A 22,197-nucleotide genomic window follows, 5' to 3' on the forward strand; every position below is an offset into this window, starting at 1 on the left:
AGCACAGCAGTATGTGGTACGTTCATGTATCACAATTTATGAGCCATTCACCAACAGCTAGGCATGTACTTTGTTTTCAATTTTTTTTGCTATCATAAACAGAGTGCTGTTTGAAATACTTTGGTGTCTACAGACACATACCAATATTATTCTTAATGAAAAATGTTACAATGATCTTAAAAAAATACTAGGAGTTTTCTAAGAATTTCTCTGTATATGTAGTTGCATCTGGCATTAGGTATTAGCTAGCTTGTTGATAGAAATCTAGCAGGAGTAGGACCTGAAAGTGTTGAAATAGTTTAGGAATCTATTTTTCTTCAGAATTGTTCTTGCATGTTATTTGTCATTCTGTTTGTGGTGCTCTCAGAAAGTTAGTTTAAGATCTCTGCTCTAAGGTCCTATTTAGCAAAAAATTCCCCCTTTTTGCCAATCCATTTTCTGCTATTTTAGAAACTAAATTGCTCCTAATCAGAGTGCTGTGTCTTAATGGCATGTGAGTCTTGGAGCAAAGGTAATTCATCTAGAACGAGGGGGTCAGCAAACTATGACCTGAGGGCCAAATCTGGCCAGCTGCCAGATTTTGTGAAGTTCAAGAGCTAAAATAGCTTTTTTTTATTTTTAAATACAATACAACTATTCAAAGATGTGAAAAAACTCCAAAAGACTCAAACATTTTTTAGCTCATAGTCAATACAAAAAGCTGGGGGCAGGCCAGATTTAACCCTCTGGCAGTATTTTGCTGACTCCCTTGATCCAGAAAATATTATACATCTTTTAGTGACAGGTGGTAATGAGTGCAATTGCATCTTAATCAATGTAAGATGTGGTAGATTTGCACCCCCAAAAGTCTAAATTTGTTTTGAAATGCTTCTTCAGGTTAAGGTTTATGAAGTACTTAAATAATAATTCTGATTGCATTTTAAGACTCTTTTTCAACAGTTTTTTTTTATAGTGGAGTTTGAATTTGCAGCCCTATTAGTCTTTCCTTGGGTTTATATTTATTTGTTTGCCCTATCATAGTACTGATAAATGAGCACATATCCAGAGTGAACAATGGAAAAAATATAGAATATGATAAAGAAAGATAAATTAAATGATGGGATTGATATCAGTCAATAATCAATAAACATTTATTAAGCACCAGTTTTAAGTACTGGGATAACAAAAATAGATTAAAAGAGTCCCTACTCTCTAGGAGCTTACAATCTAAAGGGGAAGACAACATGCAAACAAATATATACAAATCAAACTATATGCAGGATAAATAGGAAACAATTAAAAGAGGGAAAACACTGGAATTAAGAGGAATTGGGAAGGCTTCCTTGGGTAGGTGGGATTTTTAGTTGGAAAGTAAAGGATGCAGTCAGAGTGGAAGAGGGAGAACATTCCAAGGATAGTATTTGTTCCCTTAGAGATGACTGTGAATAATATCCACAAGGTTTTATATTTCTTTTTGCTCAAAGACCTCAAAGGATTTAAAAAAATATATATACAGTCAGGGTCTGTCTTCATGCATGGGGAAGCAGACAATGTTAGGGTTGTTATTTTTTTATGGTAGTCATTTAGTAAATGCTTATTGACTCTGTAGTTATACACTTTGGGCAAAGTTAAGATACCATAGTATGAAGTATTGGCTCATTAGGTGTCCTTATGGACCATAATTTGTTGATTTGTTGGGGCAGTGGAAGAGAAGAGAATTGAAAATAGTCTCTGTTTTCCTTCTGCTACTGAACCAGTATTATAATGCCAGTCATGCCCAAGAAGTGACTCTTCTTGTAGTGATAATCAACTGTCCTGGAAACCCTGGACATTATCCACCTTAAACTAATGATCTACATTCATGGAGATAATTTCTGGATTCAGGTGTCCTTTCTGATCTTAGAATAGCATTTTTCCTTATTGTAAAGTTAATTGGAACATAAGGAGACTTGACTTGTAACTTTATCTTTGTTGACCCATATTTTAGCCTGGTCAGTTAACCAACTCATTAATTCCAACCTCATTTATACAGCCATCCAAGGAGGTATGACTTAGGTTATGAATCTTTAGCAAGATTTGGGTGGTTCCCAGCTGTGCTCCAGCAGAGAAGCATAGGTAGCTGTTGCTGACCTAGACTTCCCCCATATATGCCTGGAAGGTAAAATGACTGATGTTCTTCTAAAAATGTAAATTAAAAATGATGTATATATATACACTTATATGATAACCTGGAAAAAGAAATGCAGGCAGTTTACTGGTAGGATTCAGGGGTATTTGAAAATAGCATTTATCCTTTGTTTTCCTCCAAAGCTTTCCTAAGCACTGAAGGAAAAATATAAAATCTATTATACCAAAGTCAGGAAGTTTGTTTAAAATATAATAAAATTTCTTAAAGTAAAATAATTAGATAAATAGTAAACAAAATAAGCTAATTAAAAATTATATAGATGTTAAATTAAGATAATCAAAGTCACCAATGATCAATTTTTAAATCTATATTATATACAACTAGATAGTGCAGTGAATAGAGTGCTGGGCCTAGAGTCAAGAACATTCACTTACAGGAATCATCTTCAGGGGTTCTAATTTGGCCTCAAACCCTGAGCATGTCATTTGACTTCAGTTTACCTTAATCAACCGTAGAAAGAAATGGCAAACCACTCCAGTATTTGGGTCAAGAAAACCCCAAATGTGATCACAAAGAGTCAGATATTAAAAAAAAAAAAGAATGAACAACAAATGTCTACTTCCATTATTGTATGTTATGACCTAGAAAAAAGTCAGATCATACAATGAAATGGTTGAACAAGTTTTAAGGTTCTTTCTAGCTCTAATTCTACTATTCATTGCTTTTGTGATTCAATGTTGGACAACATCCTTAGCCTATTCCTAACCCCTCCATGTTTGAAGATACATATAAGAATAATAATGTGTAGATGGCTCAGAGGAAGTGTTCACATTGATGAAATAAAAATGAATCCACTGAAGTATCCTACAGAAAAGAAGGCAGTGGTTTGAACATATGACTTGCTTTGCTATTGTTCTTTAAAAATTATGTCCATGGGGCAACTAGGTGGCTCAGCCACCTGCCCTGGAGTCAAGGAGTACCTGAGTTCAAATCCAGCCTCAGAAACTTAATAATTACCTAGCTATGTGGCCTTGGTCAAGCCACTTAATTCCAATTTGTCTTGCAAAAACCTAAAAAAAATTATGTCCAGGATTCCCAATAGTTAGGAAATTAGAAACTTGTCTAAACCATTTTTTCATTAAAAAAAAACTTGTTCCTTGTATTTTTTTAAGCTAACAACCCTCTGTTAAATAAAAATCTGAGCTAGAAGAAATATGAAAGATAGTTTTGTTTCATTCAGATAACTTACTTTCATTTGGTTTGGTGGACAGCAGCCAAGTGATTCTTTAATAACTGAATATAGAAATAACTCGAACATGCACCAATACTTTCCTAGCCTAAAGCATTGCAGAAGAAAGTTATTGGCAAGCAGAGTTCACTGGATAAGCCACTAACTGGGAATTAGGAGACTGAGGTTCCAGTCATGAAAATTGAGTGCAATCAAAACCCTGTTCCACCATTACCTAGTTCTGTGTCCTTGGTCAAGTGACATGACTACACATATCTAGCTCCCTTATTTGTAAAATGAGGGCATTGGATTAGATGATGATTAAAGATTCTTTCAGCTCAAAAATTCTTTGATTCTATTCCTAGCCATACCATAGATTTGCTGTTGCTTTTAGGAAGTCACCTAACCTTATTTTGCCCCATTGTGATCTTTTTTTTTTTTTAAGTTTTTACAAGGTAGTGAAGTTAAGTGACTTGCTCAAGGTCACACAGCTAGGCTGTTACGTGTCTGAGACTGCATTTGAACTCAGGTCCTCCTGACTCCAGGGCTGGTGCTCTATACCATTGTGATCTTAATAGGGCTGTTCTGAAGAATCACATTAAGAGATCCTGTCTTGGTTACAAGCAGTCTGTGAACTCTGAATAGAGATGCTTGGAAAGTATAAACCCCTCTGTTTGGCAATCAAAGTCCTTCACAGTCTGGTTCCAGCCTACCTTTCCATGCTTGTTGCACATTATTTCCCTTTGTATTCTAATCAAACTGGCCTATTTGCTGTTTCTGCATCATTGTTATAGAGTGTCCACATCTGGAATGGACTTCTTATCCCCCCTTCTTAGAATCTCTTAATTTCCTTAGAAGCTCATCTCACACATGAGGCCTTTTCAGACCCCACCCCCAGCTGTTAGTGCCTCTCCACAAAATTAACTAGTATTTAGGGGTTTGCTAGTAGATGGTTAATAAACAGCTCGCTGAAAGGGGGAGAGGAAAAATACTTTACATATTAGCACGCTTTAAATTTTAATTTCCTTTATTAGTATTTTCCCCATTTAAGTCTAGACATTTGACAAGGTGGTAAATCAAGACCTCTTTTATAACATTTGCCAATTTCTGAGGTACAAAGTTCTCACTGAAAATTTAACAATCCTGAGCTACTTCAGATTGGCCTGCAGCACATCCCTATTTATATTTATTATGCACATAATTGGTGTTTACTCTGATGAATGTCTTCTATTTTCTTTGTAGAATTTATATGTCTGGAGGGCAGAGACAATTTTTAGCCAACACAGTGCCTGCCATATAGTAAGCACTTAATAAGGACTTATTGACTATAGTTAAGATAGGCAATTATTGCCTTTAGTCTTCAATTGTGTAAATTATGTTCAGTGGATCGGCAACCTCTGACTTTGCCAAAACTAAAGCCCAACTTTTCAATGAGATAGCTAACTTATTTCTCACTCTTCATTTACACATATTTAGCACATGAAGAATTTGTATTGAATTGATGGGACAGGAAACAATGAGACAGGGACTTTTAGAAGACATTTTTTGGCATTAGGAAGTGACAGTGGAGCAAGTGGATCAAGGAATATTACAGAGTTGGTAATTTTACAAATTTCTGCAAACTGGACAAAACATTCTAACAATAAAATACTTAGTGATTTCTAAACAACTGTTTCTTTTTCTCCCTTGAGGATCAGTCACATGTATCAGTTTATTTTGAAAATTTCTTTTGTAAGTAGGGATCCTAACCCTCCCTATAATAACCTGCAGGAGACAATGAACAAATTCCCCCAATCAGTCCGAAGGAGGTGACTAAGATAGATGTACCAACTGGATTGGAGTTTTCCTTGGTGATAGGAGACTGAAAGCAGCAACTGAGTTCTATTCTATTGGCACAATCTAATCTTCATGGGATGTTCTGTTATATGAAGAGAAATGTTACATTAAGAGCATCATTCTTCAGACCAAGCTAAATGTGTTGTGACATTTGAATCATTAAAAAAAAAGGTGAGTTTTTAAGTCCTATTGTTTTTCCAGTTCCTGTGTATTTACTTCTGGTAGTCATCACCAGGTAATTTAGTGTTGGCTAATTAGGGCTTAGAAAATTGAAAGAGGTGACCATCCATTTAAACTTCATGCAAAATAGGAAGACAATGGCTCACTAAAGAAATCAATTTAACCAGCCTGAAGGATGAACTACTCCTTTTAGAACAACATATAATATGCAAAAACCACACCCGGTTTCTACCTGTAGCTCTTCACAGTTCCTGTTTTTCTAAGCCTTTATTTATGTTCTTCCACTCCCAAGCTGCCAGACCATAGTATATCTTAAGACCCAATTTGTTTTGGTCTACACTCATAAATGATGAGTGATAATTGTGTTCTTGGTTACCTTTTATCATTCACCTATTTGAGAGTGAAACCAAAAGTCTAGGCTGCTCTTAAACTTTTCACTAAGACCTCCCAAAGTACCTCTGTTGAGATTTTCCACTCATCCTTCCTTTATCTTTCCTGCTGATATCATGAACTAGATATATAAGGAGATATACTAAGCTTAATGTACCCTCAACTACTTTCAGTTTTATTTCATTCCTATCTACCTCTGTGTAAATGCCTCCTTGCCATACATTATTACCTTGTGTCTCAAAGGAACCATTGTCCTTTAAATATGACTAAATCAAACAATATAAGTTCCTTCATTGACACATAAGCTAGACTTCAACATAGTCTGAAAGTTCTTTTCCATTAAGTAACAACAGATTCTCCAACAATGAGATTTTGGAATGTTGCCAGTAAACTAAATTTGAAGTTATGAGCATTATAATTCCTTAGTATTATTGAAATGTATTTAGAAGGGGCGGCTAGGTGGTGCAGTGGATAAAGCACCGGCCCTGGAGTCAGGAGTACCTGGGTTCAAATCCGCTCTCAGACACTTAATAATTACCTAGCTGTGTGGCCTTGGGCAAGCCACTTAACCCCATTTGCCTTGCAAAAAAAACCTAAAAAAAAAGAAAAGAAAAATATTTGGAAGCTGTGGGATATTTAAATGGCTGCCACATAATAACCTGAAATAGGGGAAAATACAAGGAAAAATAAACACTATAAAATATAACAGATATAGTGCAAAGAGCATTTGACTTGGCATCAAGAAGACATAAATTTAAATACTGCCTGAGACACTTATTAGTTTAATCTCTTGGCCTTAGTTTCCTCATTTGTAAAATGTAAGGTGGAACATTATGAACTCTAAAGTCCTTTCTGGTTTTAAATATGTGATCCTAATTCAAATTATACAACACAGGACTACTGAGTATGACTATTGTGAATCCTATAGAAGTAGACATACTAATCTGGCATGTCATAATAAAAAACCTTGAGGAAAGCATATAGAATCTCAGACCCAGAAAGGACCTCAGCAGCCTTGTAAGTCCAACCTGTACTTGAAAAGGAACCCCCTTTATATAACGTACTCAACAAATATCCATCCTCTTCTTGAAGAACCTTATATTTGATCCTGGAGGTAATAAGGAGCTACTTGAGTAGGTAGGGGACTGGTCAGATCTGCACTTTAGGAAAATTACTTTGGCAGATAAATATGAGATGGCAACTGGGGAGAGACTTGAGGTAGAGAAACCAGAATATTGCAAAAGTCCAGACATCAGTGACAGTGGCAGAGATAGAAGTTTATGGGGTGTGAGAGAGTGTGAGCAAGAGAGGATGAGCCTGGGTGACTGGGAGGATGGTGGTACCCTCAGCAGTAGGAGAGAAATTGGGAAGTGGGGAGTGTTCTGGGTAAGTATAATAAATTCAACTTTGGAGATACTGAGTTTAAGATGTAGCTCATAAGAAAAGGTAGATCTGCAAGTGGTACAGGCCCTCCCACCAGTTACTAATATGCTAGGCAGGGAATAGATTACAAGAGTACTTAGAAGGAAAAGAACACCAGGTGTATCATACTTTTAAATACTGCTATCATACCCATCAGGGGCTGTCTTTGAAGACAAGGATGTAAGGATGTACATAGTCAGCATTTATTTAACACCCTTCTCCTAGACAGAGTTTAAAAGTAAAAAACAGTTAAAAAACATTCCTGCTCCTTCCACAACCATACCAAACAATAAGTATTATTAGCTCTCATATATTTTAAGGATGAAAAGTAAGGAGTATTGATGTGGTAGAAGAAGCAAATCATAGAAGAAAAAGCACAGAAATAGATACTAAGAAGAAAGTAAGTTGTATTTTCATGGTCATAAAATCCTGCATGGTTATTTTGTTGGCTGTTTTCATTGCCATGCTCCATGAATGAAAAACAGAAAAACATCCCCCAAATGATGATTATTTCCATGTGAGCAGTTAAAAAGTTCTGATAAAGAAAAATCTTTAGCTGCTCACTAAGCTTAATTTGGATCATAACCTGTAAATTGTAGGTACCTTTCCAACATTCCCTTCATTTCCAACATCTTTCCAGGGAAAGTAAAATGGCCTCTATGTGAGCCATTCAAAGAAAACTTAACAACTAGGGCATCTCCTGGCTGGTGATCTGTTTCCCTTGTGTCTGGATTTCAGCATGGAGTGTGACCTAAAAGTATTGGCATCACTTTATATAGGTTTCAAAATCAGTTCTACTTGGCAAAGAATACTAACTCTCCCACTTTTTCCATAACCTTAAATTATATTTGAAAGTTAGGTATGACTCAGTGGTGAAATTAATTCCATTTTATCTGATGGGTGTAGGCAGTTATGTTCTGTACTTCTTAAAGAGATTGTATTGATAGTGTTTGTTTTTATATCAACTTCATTTCCCAATAGCTTCTTCCCTTCCCTCTCACCCAGAGAGCTATCTGTTAAATCAAGATTTAAAGAGAAGGGGGGGGGGAGAAGGCACTTCAGCAAAGATAGCCATGCATCATTGATGTCATACAGTGTACTCTGTTTTGGTTCCATAGCCCCTCACCTTTGCAAGAAAGCCAGGAAGGTACCACCTTCTGTCTTTTCTCCTAGGCTAGGATCAGTTAGCAAAATTATACAGCACAGAATTTAAATTTGTATTATTGTTTTTGTTGTAGTTGTATATAGTATTTTTCTTGGCATCAGTTCATATGACTTTTCTTGCCTCTGTATTCTTTATAATCATCATTTTTATGCTACAGTAATGTTTCATTATATTCATGTACTATATTTTACTTAACAATTCTCCAATTGACTAATATTAGCTTTATTTCTACTTATTGGCTTCCACAAAACATGCCAGCAGTATTTTAATGTGTATTGGACCTTATTTTTTTCTCCATAACCATCTTTAGTTGACAGTAGGATCTTTGACTTAAAGGCTGTGAATATTTAAATCAATTTTTAAGCATAATTTCAAATTGCTTTCTAGAAGATTTGGACCAAATCAGAGCTTATCAATTACGCAATTAACAAACATCTAAATAGTGCCTGGTATTCATATGAATGAAATAGGTCCTGTGCTAAGAGCTGGAGCAGGAGTGTATTAGAATATCTGATTTTTCGCAATTCTTCCAACACTGGCTATTTTCTTCTTCACATCTTTTTTACCTTGACAATTTTACTTTTAGTGCCAAATTGGAATATTGATAGGTGATACTGGAGATAACTAATGGCTAGAGAGTCAGCCTTGGTATCAGGAACATCTGACTTGCATTCTTGCCTTTGAGATATACTAGATGTATGCAAATCAAGTGTCACTTTCTGTAAGGGAGTTTTTGTAATTGGAATTCCTTACAATAATGATGGAAAAATAACAATAACTAACATTTACATAATAGGTATTTAAAGTTTGCAATGCGTTTTATAAATATTATTTTATTTAAGTCCTACAACTCTGGTAATAGTGCAGTTATTATCCCCAATTTTACATTTGGGGTAATTGAGATTAAGTGACTGTTTAAAGTCATACAACTAGTAAGTGCCTGGGTTAAATTTGGATCTTTCTGACTCCAGATCCAGCACTCTATCCATTATGTCATCTGGCTGCTCTATAATAATGAAGTAATAGGTCTGGATTTTTAATTGCCAGTTTTGACATTTTGATGTTTTGACATTTGAATTACTGTCAGTCCAGAAGGGGCTGAAGTTGCTTTTATCATTAGAATTAATGAGTTTGTTTAAATAATGTAGTCTTTTGGGAGGGAAGGACTATAAAATTCTTTTTGTTTTTTATTATATTTATTTTTATTTTTGTACAAATGATGTTTTTTATAAATTACTAAAATATTCTTGCTTAAGAGTTAACATAATACCCCTTCCCCCCCCAAAAAATGTAGACCCTCATGAGCAATAAAGAGAAAAAGTTATAATTAAAATTAAAAAAATAATAATAGGGACAGCTAGGTGGTGCAGTGCACAGAGCACTGGCCCTGGAGCCAGGAGCACCCGAGCTCAAATCTGGCCACAGACAACCAACAATCACCCAGCTGTGTGACCCTAAACAAGCCACCCCAAACCCATTGCTCTACAAAACCCCCAAAATAAAATATAATAAAATAATAGTAATAATAATAATGATAATAATGAAAAATGTGCTTCAGTCTGTTCCAGCACCACCAGCTCTGTCACAGGTGGATCACATTCCTTATGATAAGTCCATCACAAAAGTCACTTTATATTTTTCCACTGTTGCCATTGCTGATCACAACTCCCTCCATTCGTACATCCCCACTACCATACACTATATTTTCTCTCTCCTTTCACTCTGTCTGCCTTCTTAAATGTACTGTAGGGTAGCTGAGTGGTGTAGCAGACTGATCACTGGCCCTGGGCCAAGAGGCCCCAAGCCCACCTACCAACTCTAAGACCCAGCAATCACCTGGCCCTGTGGTCCTGGACAGGTCATCCAATCCCAGCCCCTAGCAAGAGTAAAAAAGAAAAGCCACTGACCACTCTCCCCCATGGTCTACTCTCTCCTCCACCAGTCACATCTCTCCTCTTCCCTCATCCCCCTTCTCTCCTTCTTACTCTAGATTTCTCCCATTGAGTATATATGCTGTTTCCTCTCTGAGCCACCTCTGATGAGAGTGAAAGTTCCTTTATTCCCCCCCTCATCTTCCCCCTTCCATATCATTGCAATAGCTCATTGTAATAAAAAAGTCTTATTATATGAAATATCTTAGCCTATTCCACCTCTCCTTTCTTTTACTCCCATTACATTTCCCTTTCAACCATTGACTCCATTTTTACAATATATTATATCTTCAAATTCAGCTCTTTCCTGTGCTTCATCCATAAAAGCTCCTTCTACCTGCTCTATTAAATGAGAAGTTTCTTATGAGTATTATCAGTATTATTTTTCTATGTAGGAATACATGCAGTTAATCATCATTAAATCCCTCATATTTTACCCTTCTCCTCCACTCTCTATGCTTCACCTGAGTCCTGTATTTGAAGATCAAACTTTCTGTTTAGCCCTGGCCATTTCAACAAGAACATTTGAAATTCTCCTGGTTCATTGAAAATCCATCTTTTTCCCTGGAAGAGGACATTCAGTTTTGCTGGGTAGTTGATTCTTGGTTGCATTCCAAGCTCTTTTGTCTTCCGGAATATTATATTCCAAGCCTCATGAGCCCTTAATGTAGTTGCTGCTAATCCTGTGTGATCCTGACTACAGCTCCATGATTATTTGAATTGTGTCCTGGCTGCTTGTAATATTTCCTCTTTGACTTGGGAGTTCTGGAACTTGGCTATGATATTCCTGGGGGTTGGTTTTTTTTGGATCTCTTTCTGGAGTAGATCAGTGGATTCTGTCAATTTCTATTTTGCCCTCTGCTTCTAGGATATCTGGGCAATTTTCCTGTAGGATTTCTTTGAAAATTAGATCAGGGCTCTTTTCCTGATCATGACTTTCAGGTATCCCAATAATTTTTAAATTATCTTTCCTGAATCTGTTTTCCATATCAGTTGTTTTTTTCAATGAGATATTTCACATTTTCTTCTAATTTTTCATTCTTTTGGTTTGAAGTATTGTATCTTGACTTCTTGTAAAGTCATCAGCTTCCTTTAGCTCCATTCTAGATTTGAAGGATTTGTTTTCCTCAGAGAGTTTTCTTATCTCTGTTTTCCATCTGGCAATTCTGCTTTTTAAAGCATTCTTCTTCTCAATAACTGTTTGAACTGTTTTATCTATTTGGCCTATGCAGGTTTTTAATGTTTTTTCTTAAGCATTTTTTTTTGGATCTCATTGACCAAGCTGCTGACTTCTTTTTCATGTTTTTCCTGCATCTTTCTCATTTTTTTCAATTTTTTTTCTATCTCCCTTACTTGATTTTCAAAATCTTTTTTGAGCTCTGTCATAGCCTGAGCCCAACTTCCGTTTTTCTTGGAGTCCTTAAATGCAGGAGCTTGTACTTCCTCATCTTCAGATTGAGTATTTTGATCTTTCTTGGGATCATAGACAATGTATTTCTCAATGCTATTCTTCTTTTTTTTCTCTGTTTGCTCATTTCCCCAGCCTATGCCTGGTCTTGGGGTGCTTCCTGAGCTTTTGAGTATTATTGGGACCCCCCCCCCCAATATGGATCTCAGTGTGTGAGATTCTGTCTTCCCTCCTGGTCTGTGAGTGACCACAAGTGCACCCCTCTGCCAGAGGGCTGAGATGGGCGGGGGGGCCCTGCTGTTCTATGGGTGTCCTAGACTGTGATCAGGATCTGAATACGGTCAGAACCCCAGAGTCCTGTTCCAGGTACAGAGCACAGCCCTCAGAAGTCTGTCTCCACTCCTCTACCTTTGTTAGGTTGAGCACTCAAGGCTCAGTTGCCTAGGGGCTCCTGCTTACCTGCTTGGCCTGCTTCCATTTCCTGGATCTGGGCTGCCATGGCCAGTGCTTGCTGAGTGCCCTGAGGGTTGGGCTTCAGGGCTTGCACTCAGAGGGCCCCACTGATCCTCCAAATTGTGCTCAGTGTTCCCCAGGGTGTAGGTCAGGAAACTGCCCCCACTGCTGTGAGTTGTGGCTCCCAGCGCCCTGGGGCTTCCTTCACTCTGTCGGGCTGCCCCTGTAACCCCATGGAGTGGAGCCTTTCCACTATTTTCTAGGTTACCTTGGTCTGGAGAACTGCCTCACTGCATTCCTCTGTGGGTTCTGCCTCTGGAAATTTTAGTTAGAGTCATTATTTTATGAGTTTTGAAATATTATAGAGAGAGAGCACCTAAGAGAGGCTCTTTTCCTGTTGCCATATTGGCTCTGCCCCCTATAAAATTTTTTAAAAATTATTTTTATTTTATTGAATAACTCTTTATTAAATGTAAAAGAGTTAACAACCTTTTAAAAAAATTTTTGAGCTCAAAATTCTCTTACCTTTCTTCCAGCCCTTTCCCCTTTCTTGAGAAGGAAAGCAATTTGATATTGATTATACATGTGGAGCCATGCAAAACATATTTCCCTAGTAGCCTAAATAATAGACTTGAGCTTTTCCATGTAATTTCCATGTTTCTCCTTAGAGATCTGAATTTAATTTGTGAACTTGTAATATGCTATTTGCACTGGCCAGCTCCATTTAAATAGGAAGCATTCTTTTAAAAATGAATTATAATTTTTCTTGTGGGAAGTGGTTATGGGATAAACTGCAAGAAAAAAGCAAAATTAATTCTTGATAAAGGAAGAAATATCTGAATCAGCTTTTTCTGAGCTTTTCACTTGCAGTTATTCCTTGCACTCTTTATTGCCTTTCCTATTTTTACACATTTGCCATCATCTCTGCCTTCAATATACTCTGACTCTTGCCTCTCAAAATTCCATTTTTGTTTTTAAAGATTCAGCTCAATTAAAGAATAAACATTCATCAAATACTTACTATATGAAGTCACAGTATTAAATACTGGTGAAACAAAAAAGAGGTAAAAGAGAGTCCCCGCCCTCAAGGAGTGGGGTAAGGGAACATATAAATAGATACATACAAGATACATATAGGGCAGACAGAGGGAAATGCCATGGGAGACCTTGGCCTCTTCAATGTTTGACCTGCTTCAGCTTCCTTCATGGTTGTTGGAACACATTGATCTCATTTACCCATTCTCTGGGGCAGGGGAAACATTCATATACTTGGGATAGACACATCCCCCAACTCACTTAACAGATTTAAGACCTGTTCCACCTCAACCTGATTTGGCTGCCTCAATGGCTTTACCAAGTTGTGGCCACTGTTCCTGAGACAGCTTCTTGGAGACACAGGTGAAAATGGAGTGCTAGGAAGACACCAAAGCTGGAAGAACAGACCTCCCTTGCACCTGAGATGCTAGTCCTCCCTGAGCACCCCTGTTCATCCACCAGAGAGTAAGAAGATTAGAAAAATAAGAAAGGGGATAGGTTTTGAAGAGCTTTAAATGGATAGAGTGACTGGACCTAGAGTTAGGAAGGCCTGAACTTAAATACAGCCTCTGATGCTGATTCATTCCTCTGTAATCTTGAACTTTTCATTTACTCTGACTGCCTCAGTTTCTTCAACTGTAAAATATAAATAAAGGTAGCATTTACCTCTCAGAGTTTTAGTGAGAATCAAATAAGATAAAATTTGTAAAGCATTTAGTATAGTGCCTGACGCTTGATGTTTGTTTCTTTATATATGCTTCTTTTTTTTGATGGACTCCATTCTGGTCTTTGCCTTTTATTCCTAGTTTCCTTTGAAGCTCAACTCGAGTGTCATCTCCTTCCTCTAGGAAGGGTGGACTCATCCCTTTAGTGCCTGTACCCTTTCAATTTGTGACTGCCAAAGAAGCACCTAGCCATTGGGGACATACTTGCATAGTCTTAAAGAGGAACTCAAAAGACATGGCTTTTAAACTTTCTGGGAAGAGCTTGAAGAGAGAGATGTTGGAGTAAGAATAGGGACGCTTAGGAAATGATAGAAATGGTAGGCCTCAAAAGCCTAGAATCCTAGGTAGCTGAACTGAAGGTACTTTCTGCTAGGCCTAACATAAGAGTTTTGGTTATTTGTGAATAAGCCTAGAAGTTCTGAAGTCAAAAGACATTAGCTAAGCCAGAAGATGGTGGTGGTGAAGACTTATTAAGAAAATGCTGTCTTATTGAGAAGACCGGAGATAGCATCATAGTCCTGAACCAGCCCCAGCACAGCCATGAGATTGCTTTCCAAAATGGTTGTGCCTATTCACAGATCCATAACAGGCATATAAAAGTGTATCATTGTGTCTGTCTTTCCAGGTGCTGATGTTTTCTTGGGCTGTCCTTGAGTTGCTTCTTCCTGAACATAGCATCCAATTTTTTGGTAACAAATATGAGTAGTTGAGCAAAAGAAATTCTTTCAATAACTGTAAGCAAATATATACACACACTCATATGTGTATATGTGTGTGTGTATATATATATGCACAAACATATATATGTATATATGTGTGTATATATCTCATTCTTCACCCTAAATCTGATGTCTTTGAAACAGATAGCCTTTTTCATTATCTGAAATCATGAAAGATTTTTGTATTGACAACAGTTCTTACAGCTTTTAAATTTTTTATTTTTATAGCTTTATTGTATAAATTATATTCCTGATTTTATTAATTTCATTCTTCATTAATTTATTAAAGTCCTCTAAATTGTTCCTTTTATGATATTGATATTGTTATAGTATAAATTGTTTTTCCATTTTACTTCATTCTGTAGAATTTCTTATGTCTTTCTGTTTAAAATTATATTTTTCCTTATTTCTTACAGCACAATACTATTGCATTACATTTATGTACTGAAATTTATTTAGCTATTCCTCAATTATTGGGTATCATCTTAGTTTCCATTTTTTCCTACTACAAAAAGAATTGCTATAATAATATTTGTGTATAAAGGACATTTATTTACTAGCTGGGTATGCTGGGTAAATGGTTTATAACAGGTTATCAAAAGAAATGTGTGCCCAGCATTCTTTAAGTTTCATCTCCATTATTATTTTCTCTCTCATGGAAAATCTAGAGAATCAACATCAACAAGAAAAAAAATCAAACCCTGGTTTGTAGCCTTTGTTGATTTCTTAGTATAACTGCTACATTGAAAATTGAACCTGTGTCTCTTGCAAGCTGGTTATATCTGGCTCTTTTATACTCCTGGACCTTCTTTTTTTCCCCCTTTTCATTTCCTTTGGGCTTAGACAGTAGTCTAGCTGCATTAAATGGTATAAAATATTTAATCTAAGAGAGACCTGAGTTCAAATGCAACCTTAGACATTTACTAGCTATGTGATCCTTGCACGAGTCACTTAACCCTGCTTGCCTCAGTTTCCCCCTCTGTAAAATGATTGGGAGAAGGAAATAGCACCCTAGTATTTTTGAGGAGAAAATCCCCAAAACAGTCACAAAGTCAGAAATCGCTGAATAACAAATTAGTGGTGATTTGGAGCATTTTTTCATATGCTTGAGATATCCTGGGTTTTTTCTGTATTCGTGCCCTTAGACCATTTATCAAGAGAATAATGATTTATAAATTTGAATCAGATATATATATATATATATATATATATATATATATATGTATATGTATGTATATCTTGATCAGGATACTTTTGCTCTAAATTTTATCAATGGAAATTTTATCATGGTTGATCAGGGACCCTCTACTCCCCTCCTGCACTTAGCTGTTTATACCTTAAATATATTAATTCATTAGGTCAATCTTATTGGACAAGACAGGTAATAGGATCTCGATTTTTCTGATAAGGAAACAGGTATAAAGAAATTAGGTGATTTGTCCAACTCACAAAGCTAGTAGTGGAATTGGGACCTGAAACCAGATATCTGAATTTAAAGCCCAAGTTTTTTTCTTTTACCGTGCTCTTTCAGTCAACTATGATAATAGTGACTAAGATACAAAAACATAAACAAATTTATTCATTGATCACCTATTTATTGTATGTTCACTGTGTTCTAGAGAGCATGCTAAGTGCTATGTCTGATAAAAGATTAAAATGACACTGGTCTTTACCCTCTGGGAGCTTACTTTGTAGAGGGAGAGATAAGATTATGTATATAATCAACCACAATACAAGGTTAAGTATTAAGGATCCTAAGAGTAGTCTAGAGAAAGTTAGAGCATAGGAGAATTTCTTCTGACTAGAGGATCAGAGATATGTCTTAACACTAGCAAGTACCTTAAGTTTTGCAAAGCACTTTACCAACATTGCTGCATTTATCCCCACAACAACCCTGACAGATAGCTATCCATATTTTACTGATGAGGAAAACAAAGGATGGAGAGGTGAAGTGACGCAGCTAGTAAGGTTGGATTTGAACTCATGTTTTCCTGATTCCATATACAATATTCAGTGCTCTATGCAATCTAGCTGCCTGTACTGATGGGAAAAATTTCTAGAGATGTTTGTTCTATACCTTTGGAATGGATTGTTTTTACAGAGAAAAAAGCCATGGAAATTGTTGATTTGATTGTTTAGTCCATATTCTTTTAATTAAACCAGTTAATGCAGGCTATAGTTCATTAACTTTCCATGAATGGCATCCCCAATCTTTCTTTCAAGTTTGTTGACCATTTTACTTGATTTTTTAAGTGATACTGAAACTCTTTTAATTTTAATGTGGTCTTTATTATTAGTGGAAAGATTTTTGTAAGCCTAGCAAAAAGGATAGAAAGAAGGCAACTCTCAGTCTGGTGCTTTGTCTGCCCCTCCTCAATCATTAATATATTGTACAGATGATGTAGTAGTAGTAGTAGTAGTAGTAGTAGTAGTAGTAGTAGTAGTAGTAGTAGTAGTAGTAGTAGTAAAAAGGGAGTTTAGGAGGTCAAAATCATTGCCCGGACAGGTTCCTCATTATTTTTACAATCTCAGTAGTGAGATGGTGGCTTGGTGGAGAGAGAGCACTAGACCCAGAGTCCAGTTCAAATTCTAAATTTGAATCCTGTCTCAGATACTTACTAGTTGTGTGACTCTGGGCAAGTTGCTTATTAACCTGTCAGCCTTAATTTCCTCATTGGTAAATGGAGATAATAATATTTGCCTCCCAGCATTGTTAGGATCAAATGAAAAAATATTTGTGAAGTACTTTGCAATATATATATATATATATGTATATATATATTTTGCTTCTCTTAACTATTATTATTATTATGTCAGATCTTTCTAGTGCTTTGTCATCTTGTAACAAATTTCCTATATATCTGCTATGCTCATTGACAAATATTAAGTACAAAAATGATCTTACGTCATACAAAAATCATACGTCAGTCAACAAGGATTTATTTAGGGCTATGGGCCAGTTCTATGTGCTAAAGATACAAAGAAAAGCAAAAACATGGCCCTCATCTTCAAACAGCTCACAATCTAATGGGGCAGATTAAAAATTGTACATTAAAATACTGTGTAAATGGAAGGAAATCAAATAGGATAAATGACTTTTGGACTATTTGTGCTTTTCCTATTTATAAGAGTAGACAATTGAGTCTACATAGAATGTAAGGTTGGGGGAGAGAGTTTTGGTTTTATTTATTCAATCAATTAATAAATTTCACATTTCAATGCACATGACAAACATTTATTAAGCCCCTACTATATGCTAGGCAGTGTAGAATAGCTGGTTATACAAAAACGAAATAGACCCTGCTTTCATCTATATAAACAACACCCACACATATAAATAAATGTAAAATAATACAAGGTAATTTTGTGTGAGGAGGCACTAGCATCTAGAGAGAGATGATGAAAGGTCTAATGATGCAAATAGTGATCCTAGTTAAGCTTTGAAGGACACAAGGAATTCTAAGATGTAGAAGAGGTGAGGAGAGAATATATTACAGATACACAGCTTTGAACATGGAATGAGAATAATGTTCTAGAAGCCTGTTAGGAGATTTAAAAGACTGATATTTTATACTTGTGATAAGGAGTCACTGTAGTTTATTAAATTGGGGAGAGTAATGATTAGACCTTGTGAATTTAAAGGAATAATACTGAATGCTTTTGACTCAATACTTGGACTTTTAATAATTTTTCTCTTTTTTCATACTATAAACAATAGCTATAATGCTATCTTAGCCATAGACTAGAGGCCAACATTATTTTTGCAATACTACTCTTAAGTTTCATTGAAAAAATCTGTTCATTTTTGGATAGCGAAATGTCAGCACTTGTCTAAGAGGAAAAATGTGTGTGTATATATATATATATATATATATGTATATATATATATTCACTGTAGAAAAAGGTGTTTAGGTTTTTTTTAAATTTTTTTTTTTTAAATTCCCTTTTCTATTCTCCCTCTCATCCCTCCACACACTGTTTTCATTGATAATTTTAAAAGACTTGGGCACTTTGCAATGAAACACAGTATTCCTAACAACTGCTTGGTGGAATGTTGTGATTTCCCCCTAGAGGAAAGGACAAAAAAACCCCTCTAAACTTAACATAAACTGAAGTTCTTAATGTTGCTTTAGCATTTCAACAGAAATTTAACATGTAATTTGAAATCTCAGTCACTGAGTATTCAACCATAGCAGAGTACAAGTTTCCCTTTTATTCAGTTGAAATCATTATTATGATCCCCAGTTAGTTTTATTAATGTCACCAGTATCTCATTGGGAAATGTCATTTTGTTAAAGGATTCCGACTAATTCTGTACAGGTTCTGGTTTTTGTTAAAGCCTTTACTGTTGGAGGCAGTACATATCAGATTACACTTTCAGCTTCAATAGCCCTCATTTTTCCAGACTTTAGTGGGATCTCGAAGGGAATATAGATGTTTAAATTTGAAGAACACTCAGTTCCAAAACATTACTTTTCTTCTTCTTCTATTCCCCACCTTCTAGTTTGAGGTTCCTAATTCTATAAATGTCCTGGTTAAGTTACCAGGCATACCTATTTTCTGATTAATTATTTATCTATAAATGGAAGCAGTTGGACTACTTGAATGATCTTCAAGGTCTCTTCCAGTTCTGACATTTCATGATTGGGTTAATCATTCAAATATTCAGTCACAACATGCATAATGCATTCTGTTAATTACTTTATAAACTCAGCCTAGTTCTCCACCAGACTAGAGTAGGGAAGTAAGAGTGTGTGTGTGTGTGTGTGTGTGTGTGTGTGTGTCTGTGTGTGTGTGTCTGTGTGTCTGTGTGTCTGTCTGTCTGTCTTTGTGTAGACAGGCTAGGAAGGATCAAGAACTAAAAGTTTAAGAATCGTTAAATTTCCACCCAACTCCCACAGCCTATTTACTAGCCTTTATATGAGGCTCCTAAAGTTTTCTATATGGGGCAGCAATGTGGTGTGGGGGATGTTTGCTGGACCTGCAGTTAGGAAGACTTTGGTGCACCTCCTGGGTGCTGATATGACCTGGGTCAAAACCTCTAACTACTGCTTAGTTCTCTCATCTGAGAATTGGTGTGAGGATCAAATGAGATAATTGTAAATGACTTAATGGAACTATATCAAATTATTCACTGTCATGGGGAGAGAAGAAAGGGAGGTAGAAAAATGTGAAACTCAAAATGTTACAAAAAATCAATGTTGACGGGGCAGCTAGGTGGCGCAGTGAATAGAGCACTGGCCTTGGAGTCAGGAGTACCTGGGTTCAAATCCGACCGCAGACAATAATTACCTAGCTGTGTGACCTTGGGCAAGCCACTTAACCCCATTGCCTTGAAAAGTCTAAAGAAAAATCAATGTTAAAAACTATTTTTACATGTAAATGGAATAAAAATAAAAAATATTTTAAAAAAGAGCTTATATGTGTTAACCATTATGTCATTAGCTCTGAAACAACCCTGAGATGCAGGGCACTGAACTCAAAATCAGGGAAGGTCTGAGTGCAGACCTAACTTCAGTGACCATAAGGAAGCAACTTAACTTCTGTTTACCTCAATTTCCAGTTAAATGAGGATAATAATAGCACTCTCCTTTCTGGGATTGTTGTGAGGAAAAAAAATTAAAGAAAATTCCCAATATGCTTTGCAAACCTTAAATTACTGTGTCAATGTTATTATTGTCATTATCGTGATTAATGTCCACTTCTCCGGCTGGGGAGTTTCTTGTGGTTTATGGCATTCAGTTGAGTTTTCCTGCCCTGCTCCCTAAACCTCCTTAGATTAGAAGTTTCTTGAGAGTCAGGATCATTCCCTAAAAATGTATCCTTCACACCTACTTGAAACAAATGCTTGTTGCAGCATGGTTCTAAAGAAAAGATACAAAAAGTCGCCTCCCTCACTCATTTTCAGACTTTTTTTTGATAAACAGGGTGTCTAAGGATCTTTGTGCAGTTTTAAGTTAAAGTTATCCTTTAAAAAAAAATAAAACTACACTAAGACTTTTGGGACACGCTGTGCGTTGACATTCTGATTCAAAGCCGCACTAGGACTTTTGGGACACCTTTTTTGATATTTTGATCCCCCCCCCCTTTTTTTTCCCTTTAAAAAGAAGCATGATTTGTTGAAAGGAATGTCCTCTGGGTTTGGGGAAGGATACCGGCAGAAATTTCGGTAATGTAAAAAAGCGAGCAGTCAATGAAGATTCAGCCACCATTAGAACAAGAGGTTCTCCCCGGCTCCTCAGGAAATGGAAGCTGTCAACCAGAGCGCCCCCCTCGTGCGGGGCAGCGGCCCGGGCCGGGGGCTGCAGCTGCCACCCGGGGCTGGCAGGGAGGGAGGGAGCCCGGGAGGGGCCCGGGATCTCCGCCGGCCTCTCCTCGCCCTCACACGTCACTTCCGGCAGCCCGGGCGACTTCCTGGTGCGGGGGAAAAGAGGAGCGAGAGGGAGAGGGAGAGGGACGGGCGCTGCGGAGAGGGAGGAAGAAGGGTGAGGAGCGGGCGCTGCCCGCGGGGTGTGCCCGGGGGAGGGGGAGGGGCCCTCCCTGCGGCCCGGCCCTGCGCCCCGGCGCCCCGAGCCGCGGCCTGCCCTGCCCGGCCCTGCCCTTCTCAGCCCCCCGCTCTGTGTCCCCGCAGGTCTACCCGGAGCCCAGGAGCGAGAGCGAGTGTCTGAGCAACATCCGCGAGTTCCTGCGAGGCTGCGGCGCGGCCCTCCGCCTGGAGGTGAGTGCGGGCCGGGGGCGCCGCGGGTGGGGGTGGGGGTGGGGCGCGGGAGGGGCAGGGATGGAGGCCGGGTGCGTGTGCGTGCGTGTGTGTGCGTGTGTGTGTGTGTGTGTGTGTAACGCGCACACGCACGTGTCTCCCCATGGCTTTGAGAGAGCTCTACCTCTTCTGGAGGGAGAATGGCAAGTTTGGAGCCAGGTCTAGAATGAATGGAGGCCGGGGCGTGGGGAGACCTAGTTCCAGGCCTGTGACTGGCCTGCCCTGTGTGTGCATTTTTGCATCTCCGCGCGTGCCTCCTGAAGGTGAGCAGGTTTGGGAGAATGAATGGAGGCTAGCGTTTGGGGTGATCTGTGGGACTCTTAATTGCTTTGTGTGTGTTGTATGAGAGGGGAGGCACTTAGAGGATACCTATTTGGTGTTGGAGCTTAATTTGGAGAGAATAAGAAATTTTGCAGTTAAAATCCATACTCGGACAATGCCTATTTCTGGAAAAAATAATTTGTGGGCCATGCCATCTTGCATTGATCTTGCATAGTCTTTTTTTTAGTTGTTTTTTAAGATAGAACCCACAGCTTGGGTTAGGCCAAACTCCTAGCAGGTGAATTCTTGAAATGGGATTCAAATGGACAAGAACTTCCCTTCCCCTGTTGCAACAACAGAAATACTGTTTCCCTATACATATACAGTCTATACCACCCCTAAGTCAGTCATTCACTATTCTTAAACCTGTCCTTTGAAACAATTAGCTTCCCTCAAACTTCTTGTTGACACTCTACAAATAGCTCTAACTTTCTTAAATAAAGAAATATTTTGTGGCATGCTTTTGGAGTTTCTTTTCCCTAGGACCTTGTGTTGACCTTAGCCAATAAGTTGGGACCTT

At 37.6% G+C, this 22,197-nt stretch overlaps 1 protein-coding gene across 7 annotated transcripts in view; it reads left to right on the top strand.

Annotated features, from left to right (window-relative positions):
- ARHGEF7 (Rho guanine nucleotide exchange factor 7) overlaps nucleotides 1–22,197 on the top strand; it is a 314,501-nt gene that overhangs the window by 21,073 nt on the left and 271,231 nt on the right. For 3 of the 7 annotated variants that reach the window (XM_074192051.1, XM_074192046.1, XM_074192042.1), the window contains exon 2: nucleotides 21,231–21,317. In XM_074192051.1, the coding sequence (XP_074048152.1) occupies nucleotides 21,231–21,317 (87 nt within the window). Of the gene's footprint in view, nucleotides 1–21,008; nucleotides 21,085–21,229; nucleotides 21,318–22,197 lie in introns of those variants that run through there. The other 4 variants (XM_074192044.1, XM_074192048.1, XM_074192050.1 and 1 more) reach the window with 3 other exon arrangements.

Source organism: Macrotis lagotis, chromosome 6, assembly GCF_037893015.1.
Source record: "Macrotis lagotis isolate mMagLag1 chromosome 6, bilby.v1.9.chrom.fasta, whole genome shotgun sequence".
NCBI lineage: Eukaryota > Metazoa > Chordata > Mammalia > Peramelemorphia > Peramelidae > Macrotis > Macrotis lagotis.